The sequence below is a fragment of the Pinus tabuliformis genome, chromosome Q, assembly GCF_031772625.1.
Source record: "Pinus tabuliformis cultivar Carrire ecotype Pingquan chromosome Q, CPIR1, whole genome shotgun sequence".
Lineage (NCBI taxonomy): Eukaryota > Viridiplantae > Streptophyta > Pinopsida > Pinales > Pinaceae > Pinus > Pinus tabuliformis.
In genome coordinates, this window is record NC_142296.1 from 915,002,968 (window position 1) to 915,012,074 (window position 9,107).

At 35.0% G+C, this 9,107-nt stretch overlaps 1 protein-coding gene across 1 annotated transcript; it reads right to left on the reverse strand.

The window, feature by feature from the left end:
* Positions 1–1,419: 1,419 nt before the first annotated feature.
* Positions 1,420–5,182, reverse strand: LOC149222441 (putative glycerol-3-phosphate transporter 5). Its single transcript, XM_089385446.1, has 3 exons — positions 3,280–5,182; positions 2,358–2,912; positions 1,420–2,064 (listed from the first exon to the last, which is right to left on the reverse strand). Exons 1-3 carry the CDS (start codon positions 4,415–4,417, stop codon positions 2,057–2,059), a joined length of 1,701 nt encoding a protein of 566 aa, XP_089241572.1. The 5' UTR covers positions 4,418–5,182; the 3' UTR covers positions 1,420–2,056.
* Positions 5,183–9,107: the final 3,925 nt, after the last annotated feature.

The window sequence follows — 9,107 nt, forward strand, 5'->3', positions numbered from 1 at the left end:
TTGTGCAGCTGTTGGGTTTTTAGTAGACTGGACATTTCCTTTTAAGTTTTTGAAGGAAAAATCTGTGTGTGTTTATTGCTTCAGTTATTGTGTGATTGATGATATGATATGAATTAAATTTCTGCATTGATTCAATGATTTATATGTTTAATTGAGATCATAAAGACAGCAGTCATCTAGGGCTAAAAATTTTACACCAGCAAATGAATAATAGTTATCTCCTGGAACCTGAATTTCTGCAATTTTTATGGGCTCTGTCACCAATTTGAAAATATCTCTTCTTTTTTGTCAGAGATTCTAAGATGTCTAGCTTGATGTCTAAGTTAGCTATTGGATTAGAGAAAATTGTAATTTGGATTTTGATTTGTATAAATACGAACAGTCACATGCAGGAAGGGTAAATATATCTGTTATGCCCTGTTTTATCGGGGGACCTACTCTCCTGTTTATGTTGTACACGGTGCTATAAAAAATGAGAGTTTTTAAATTTAAAAGAAAATCTTTAACAAAACACATGCCGCAGGAATAACAAAAACTTCTAAAGTGAAAGTTTTGGAACTCAGAAATAACATAAAACATAAAATGCGAAATATGTTGAAGCAACTGTGACAACCTCTTGTAAAGAATTATTTGCGATCCTAGATCCAATGTAAGGTCAATAACAAAGAAGGTATCAATGGATACAGAAGATATGCCATCACTAATATTTTATTCATTTTAACATCCTCATCATATGGTCTAAATAGAATTCGTGAACCGAAACTTGGAAGATAAGCACAAAATTATAGCACGAAAAAGGGTATTCCCATGATCAGCAACAAACATTATAAGATAGCTGGAGGGTGGGATGATAAGGAGAGCCAGAAGAATCTGAGAATGACGAAGTCAGCGATTGTGTTTGCTTTTCTCTGTCTCATTGAGCTCATTGTCCATGTCAGAATGTTTCTATTGATCTGTTCTGTCTCTCTAATGTTTTCTCTTTAGTTACGTTTAACAGAGATAACAGCAAAAAGCCGCTTTGTAACTGGGAATTAGCTGCCCATATCTCAGGCTACCATTTTGTGCTTTTATTTCATTTTATATATTATAAATATATATCCTAGTTATTTTCTTAATTGGAAAGAAGGCCATTAGAGCATTCTGCTCTTGTGAAATGCATTTTGCTCTTCTAAGCTTATTATCCATACTAGACCAGAACATTAAATCCCCTTTTGGCAAGTTAAGAAAATGAACCTTTTCAATACTTGATGGTAAAAATAAGAGGAAGAATTGTTGGGAAGGATCAGTACAAAAATGTTATGCTCATTGATACATAAAAACACACTAATTCATTGACAAGCATGCAAAATTCATATTTTTCCACATAATCTGTTGTATCAAAATCTTACAACTTTCCTAATCTATCCAGATGGAGAGAAATTCAATGAATATCATGCACATATAATATACATCAATAAATAAAGTATTTGAGAAAGCTAAAAGTTACATCCGAGTAACCTTATATTGAAATAATGTTTCATGATATTCCTTGAAAATGAAAAAGTATCAAATGGTAACTTCTACTCTGCAAAAGCCAACAATTGCAAGCTTGATGTCACCTTCTTCTGAACTATAAAAGAATAAATAATTGATAGCTATTGCAATAGGCAGCACAACTAAAAGATTCTCAGCTGCTCCCCCTGTCAGGGATAGTGATACACTACTGGTGTTAAAATTATCAGATAGATGGGCACCTTGAATAAGTCTTTTACAAGAGTCCTGCCTTCTTTGGTGAACTTTACGACAGAGGGAAAGGATTCTCATTAACGTGGAAAATTGAAATATTGAGGCCAATCTCCATTCAAATGATGACCATAGGTACTTAGCTTCTCTGGGTGGAAAAATGTGAATAGGTATTTGTCAAAGAATAATAATGCTATGAAAGCACAAGTAGTCTCGAGTGACACATCTATGTCACTCTGCCATCTGCACAAAAGACCACAAACCTGACCTTGTGATGTGTTTTATCTCAATTGTGTCAATGACACTGATCCTGTACCGAAACAGCATCAAGGATTCACATCTCTGCAAGAACCAACCAAAAGAATACAACAAATGTACTTGAGAATAAAGATCCTTGAAACGTTCAGATGCTTCAAAATCAAAAACTTGATGAATGGTAAGAAATACTCAAACTACTCCATAGCTATGTCTGTAATCATAACTTTCATTCATAACCTATGTAATTCCACAAGCCTAGAGTTGGAAGGCAACATATTGTTCGTTGCAATATCAAAACTACCTTTACCATATGGAAGAACTTCTCAAGGTGTTCTACCGACAAGAGGAAATAAGAATAGGAAACAACGATGGATTACCTGCAATATCTTCTTGTCCTAACCTGTCCACTTCAAAAGACTCTGACTTATGAAATTTGTCTACAATCTCTGCAACGACAAGGTGCATCAGAAAAAAACCAGCAAATAGTATCGCAATGATAAGCATGATAAAGACACCATTCCATCCCCTTGCTGAAATGTAACCAGTCAACAGTGGCCCCAAAGCTGCTCCAACAGACCCAGTGCCATCAATTATTGCAGTGACAGTTGCTAAAGCCCGTGAGTTTCCATTCAATGAGCTATGGGTACCTAAATCAGCTGAAACTGCTGTTGTAATTAAAGAGTATGGCCCATTCACAAACAAGCCAGCAACCATCATTAATGGAATGTTGACATATATTGAAATGTCCCCATACATTCGGTATAAAATTAGTATGGGAATTGCAGAATACAGGAAGACAACTGAAGTTATGGCTCGCGCTTCAATCCTATCTGAAATGTGACCAGCCAGAATTCCTCCCAGCACTCCCCCGACATCGAACAGTGTAGAAAGGTTTCCAGCATTTTTGTCAGACAAATACTTTCCAGCAATGGCTGAAAGCCAAATAAAGCCAAAATAATACGGATTAGTGATTTTTTAGAGTCAATATTGATTCAGATTGGTGACGTTACTTCCAATACTTTTATAGATCAGTGCCAGAGCTTATGGTAAATATTTTAATTTTCAACTAAAGCTGCTTATATAATTAAGAACGAAAGGAATTAAAGGCTAAATGCAAAAAGATGAAACACCACAATTTTGTTTCAAATCACATGTAAGGATAAATCAAGCAGGTTGACTATATCTTCTACATATACAGAGATCAACAACTGGTATTGAGTACTAAATACTAATACAATTCTGAGAAATAAGGTAAATGTCAAAGAATATTTATGTGTTCAACAGGTTTATGAATTTTACCTGTGTGCCTTATGTAGAAAGGCAACCAGTACAAAAATGTGTAAGCTACAAGCTTTGAGAAGAAAAGACATAGTGCATACGAGGCCACTCCTGGAATCATCCATGCTTCAAGAAAACCAACCGCGGTAGTAGCACTCGACTCAATTGAAGCTATTCTAGTCAACTGCAGAAGGCTAACTTCCTCACCATCAGCTAAGAGTTCTTCTCTGTTAAGCTTTGCATTTTGGTCCCCTCCATGTGGTTCTGCCTTATATGGATCAATTACTCCATTTACATCACTGGCACAGGAGTCTACTTTAGATAATTCAATCGAGAATATAAGATTTTCTGGGGAACTGTGGAATTCTGAGGGAGATGATACTTGATTAGACAATCCATTTTTCTGACCTCCAATCAAGCTTTGATCCTCAACACGCATTCTTCCTTTATCAATATCATTTATAGACGTAAACCCAGCATCCTCAGGGCTTACGACCAAAAACAGGAAAACCATGATGCCTGCCATTGCCACAAGAATTCCAGGAAGAAGGAAGCACCATCCCCACCCATATTGTAAAACAGCTGCAGCAATCAGAGAGCCACAAATGTTACCAACTGAGGTGTGCGAATTCCAAACGCCCATAATGAGGCCTCTCTTCCTCTTCCCGAACCAATTGCTGACGACAGCAACAACAGAGGGCCAACCAGTAGCTTGGAACAGCCCTTGCACCATTTGCACTGACAAATAGAAGATAAAGCTGTGGATGTTCCACCAGTAACCTATCCCAAACAGTGCCACAAAAGTGCCACTCCCAATCATACCTATAGTAAGAAAAATGCGCAGATTAACCCTATCTCCGAGATGCCCAGCAAAATACATCCCTAAAGAATAAACTAAAAGGAATGCAAGGTCAATCTCTCCAAGCCGGGCTGTTGCAGTCTCCCCACTGAAGGGAGCCCACTCAGCTTTTAACACTCCCTTAACAATGCTAATAGGCTTCCTAGAAGCATGAAAGCAGGCATATGCTATGAATGTGATAATTAATACAGACGTTCGATAAGCCCTAATGCTTAAATTAAAACCCTTAGAACGTCTTAAAAACCTAACGCCCGGAGGCTCTGCTCTCACAATGCTTTCTTCAATGGAATCCATTCGCATTAATCAGATTGGTGCCCCCCGACTCTGATAAATAAACACCAAGGATTTCTCAATAATTGGAGCATACATGTATCTAGAAAAGATTACAACAGACAGAGGACATTTTTGCTAAATATAAATATGGGGGTTTTGAGAATTTCTCACGGAAAAATTTTGTTCAATGTGAACTACTTCTGTGGGTTGCAACATTTTGGGATAGCAATTTGAGTTCCAAAATTTTAAGATCCGAATGAGACGTTCAAATGAAAGATCTCGCTGATAAAAATATATACCAATTTGGGTATGAAATAAAAATTTTGGCCAGGGATCAATTTGTTCTGTTCTGTAATCATCTTCAAAATTTCAGAGACGAACCTCAATTTGAATTTGCATGGACCAATACGCGAACCACCTCCAATTGAATGAAGGTGGGCATGACAAACTGTTGCGTACTGTGATTACTACAAACTCGAAAATTATTAGACAACGAACTAACTACTAAATTGTCGAAACACTAACACCTAACCTTTACACCTTTGACCAAGATAAAGATTAAACGCTCCAAACACAACAGCTATGGGATCGACCGAGGCCTGTAATCGATAAAGAATGAACCTTCCAAATACAACAGCTTTGAGATCGAACGAACTCTGTAATCACATTTCCAGGGCTCCACTCTGATCCATTCTTGGTGTTCATTGACTTACAAGGTAAGTTTTCTATTTTTTTTAATGGGAAGAATTATTATAAACAAAACAAACAAACCAAAAAATTTAAAATATATACCCTTTTCAAGATTTTCTTACAAAACATTATCAAGATCCATTTTCATAGAAAATGCATACCCTCTCTCTTTGTGAAAGATCTCAATGAAGTTGTGTTTCAAAAATATTTGCTTCTCTAGTGATCTATTCCTTGCAATTTGTATGTGAATTTACTATTTTATAAATAAAAAAATATTTTAATCATGACTTTTATTTTTAACATTATATTCAAGTCAAAGTCAAATATTGAATTGGTATATGAGACTTTTTTATTTGTGAAAGGAGGGATCCACTTCCACTACTAAATTAACATATAAGATCCCCTTGCTTGTGAGATAATGAAGTCAAATATTGAATTGGCCTATAAGACTCTTTTATTTATAAGACAAGGGATCCACTTCCACTACCAAATTAATATATAAAACCCCTTTACTTGAAGGATAATGAACTTCCTAAACTCAATTCATTCTCTACACATTAACACTAACATGGCCACTAAAGTTGTCATTAATAATGATAACTAGAAATTGGAATCACAAGTGTCTAGTGAAAGAGCTTATTATTCGGAGCTTATGTAAATCTTTGAATCAAAAAAGTTTACCAAACCTTAAAGTCTATGTAATTAACTTTTACGTATCATATAAATATATGCTTGCAAACATATATTAAATTATTATTGTTATTAACAATTTCTACATATATTCAATCCAAGTATTATTATTATCATTATCTTGATATTATTATTATTATATTAAACATTTATATCCTCTTATATATAAGATTTATATATAAATTTATGCTCACAAATTATATTATTAATCTATATATTTATTGTTATCTAGGTATTATTATTATTATATTAAATCTTTATATCCTCCCATATATAAGATCTATATATAAATTTATGCTCACAAATTATATTATTAATACATATATAAATACATGTTCATTGATTAAATATATGTATTAACAATTCCATAGACAAATTATTAAATCTAGGTATGTTAAATGATTTCACACCTATTATTTTATTTTATTTTCCGAACTAGGTTGAGCTTAAGTCGGGGTTGGCCCTAATGTTGGATCGAAGAACAATCTTCCCACCATTGGGATGCTATCACCAAGATTGTGCAAAGCTCAATTAAGCTTGGATGTCCCTTGGGATAATTTAATTCCCCCAAAGGTGGCTCCCATCCTCAACCCCTCCCTCTGAGATTTGAACATATGACTTGGTGGGGACTAAACCCCACACAAACCAATTGGTCTACACCTCATGGGTTTATTTCACAGTTATTATATCCTCACATACATATTAAACCTAGGTATTATTAAATCATCTTAACGCACTCACAAATTTAAAACACAATTTTAGTTGAAATGTAGGTGTTTTATGAGAAATAATTCATTTAATATGCATGATTGTCCTCTATATGTTTGAGGTGGACACCACCTATCCAAGTATAATTGTTCACTATTAGCTTAAGACAGGAACTACATATCCCAATACAATCTGATCTGATTGTGGCATGTTATACAACAACCCTTCAACTCCATGTCCCATTAAGTTTGATGTGTGGCCATGGATTAGGTAATTTTTATTTATTTTTAATTAAATGCAACATTTAAACCCTAGTAATAATTATTCATTCATTAATCACAACATTAATAATCTAAACCTTCCATTTAAGAATGATAATGAAGATATTATGAGCATCTTCAATCCGAACAACACATGTCAAAAGCTTCTTATAAGATTTTGGAGTAGGCTTATTTGGGTATCCCGAGATGTTCTCAATATTCAATTTCGGATACAGTACAAGAAAATCCCAAGGAGCCATATTTCATCCATGGAAATCTTCGACTATGAAATTCAAATTTGCAGTTCCATACATTTTCACGACGGAGTCACTAAGATGAGCTATCAAATCCCTTTACAATGTTGCTTGTTTCACCTCACACGCATCAAGTCTTCAAAGAACAAGGACTTTTTTCTTCTAATGCAGTTGCTTAGACGAAAAGGTCTTCAAGATTCATCTTCATCCAATGCCAGCTTTCGGTAAATGGAATTTATCCCTAACATCGATGCCAAAAATGTTATAGAAAAATGTCACACTTCTTGAGATAAAGTCCAAAAGCTCAAGTGGGAGACCTGTTGTACTTAAGAATGGGGGAATTGTCACCTCACCATACCCTCTTCTCAATTATGTCGAACTCTGCTTTGGCTCAAGGAGGGTTCATCCCTAATATATCTTAGCGATATGATGGCTCGGTCAAACCAAGTGAAGAGACCCTAAGGCTTCTTGTTCTACTACTATTGGTTAATGGATTGATCAATTAGTGTTTAAGGTGGTTCTTAAAGATATGATTACTAGGATTTTAGGGTAATTTCCAATATTTGAGCTCAAAAAAGGTCCCCAAACAAACACAACCAAGGAATTACAAGGGGAGTAAAACCCCATTCTAAATTGTTTATAAGGAAAAAGGGTGATGTAGGATGGCAGATCAGTGCCTTAGCTTTCCATTTTTTTGGTGGGGGTAAAGGGAGGATATGGGTCAAAAAAACAACTCATTTGAAGAATTTGGAGTAGATACAAGGCTCAAAAAGACTATAGTAAGTCCACTCACTTATCCTAGGGCTTTGAATCAAGGATCTCAATCTTCAAAGATGAGATAAGTGAAGGATCCCACTTGCTACTTCCTCAAATACTTGGAAGAAGGGTTTCCTTAAGAAGGATAATCATCAAATAATGATCTATAAATTGTCGTGGATATTCCACTGAATAGTTTGTCACAACAAATTTGATAAATTATGCTTAAAAATCTGAAATCTACACTTTGAGGGGTTATTTCTCTCTATATTTATGGATGTATAAATGATTGTTTATTGCATATGCATACAATTATAATTATGCAGAAAATATAGAACAACAAAATATAAATTAACAAACCACGATTGACACGAAATATAACCTTGTAAACCTTCCAAGAGAAAACCTAGTTGGAAGGTGAGGTTGCTTTGCTCTCTTTCTCTGATTAGAAAATGGTTGTGAGTACTAAGAAGTAAGGTATGTGGCCTGGTAGCTCCTACAATGCACAAATCATCTTTATTTGTTCTCTCCCTATCCCTCTTAGCTAGTCTACTCATCCATGGAACAAGATACACTCGAAAAGAATAGAAACCCTTTTCATCCTAGTGGCTTGGTTATAACACAACGTGATAGCCTACTAGTGGTTAGGTGTGGGTTAGGTTTGACTCCTTCAACCCTTAAATAGAGTCGTAATATTGAATATTCTAGAATTTTCTTAATCATGATCATGTGGCTAGCCCCTTTTCCACTAATAATAAGGGTTGACATGGCATCCTCTCGAATTATGGTGGTCAATTTTGATAGGTCAACTTCCAGGAAGCATAAATTTCTCATACGAGATCTACTTGAGGAAATTCTTGTGCTGTTGGAAAGGTATCAACATGTAGATTATGGAATTTAGTTTTTTAATAAGGTTTGAACCACAAAAGGTGTTCATTTAAGGCCTCAACATGGATCATGAAGTTTTTTACTTGAAATTTTCCAAACTAGGATTGTCAGTAAAAATGGTCCTATGCATTGGTTCCTCCATTTTTTCCACTCTAAAAGCATCAAGATGGATGAACAATAATATACTAATCCAATATGGATCAAATAAAATACTAACCAAGATAAAATAAGTACACTTACTAGGCTTATCATGCATTCATCCAATCTTCACAATAACTTACCAGCAAAATTTTTGACTTTCCTTTGTGCACGTTGATGGTGAATGATTTTCCATTCTTGACAAGTCAGTATTGGTTGGATCTTCGCATGGAGATTGAATCTCGCATGTACATGTATGGAATTCCAAACAATACTCCACATACATCAATGAGAAATATATCTAGTTCTACTTCATCAACAAAATCAGCACTA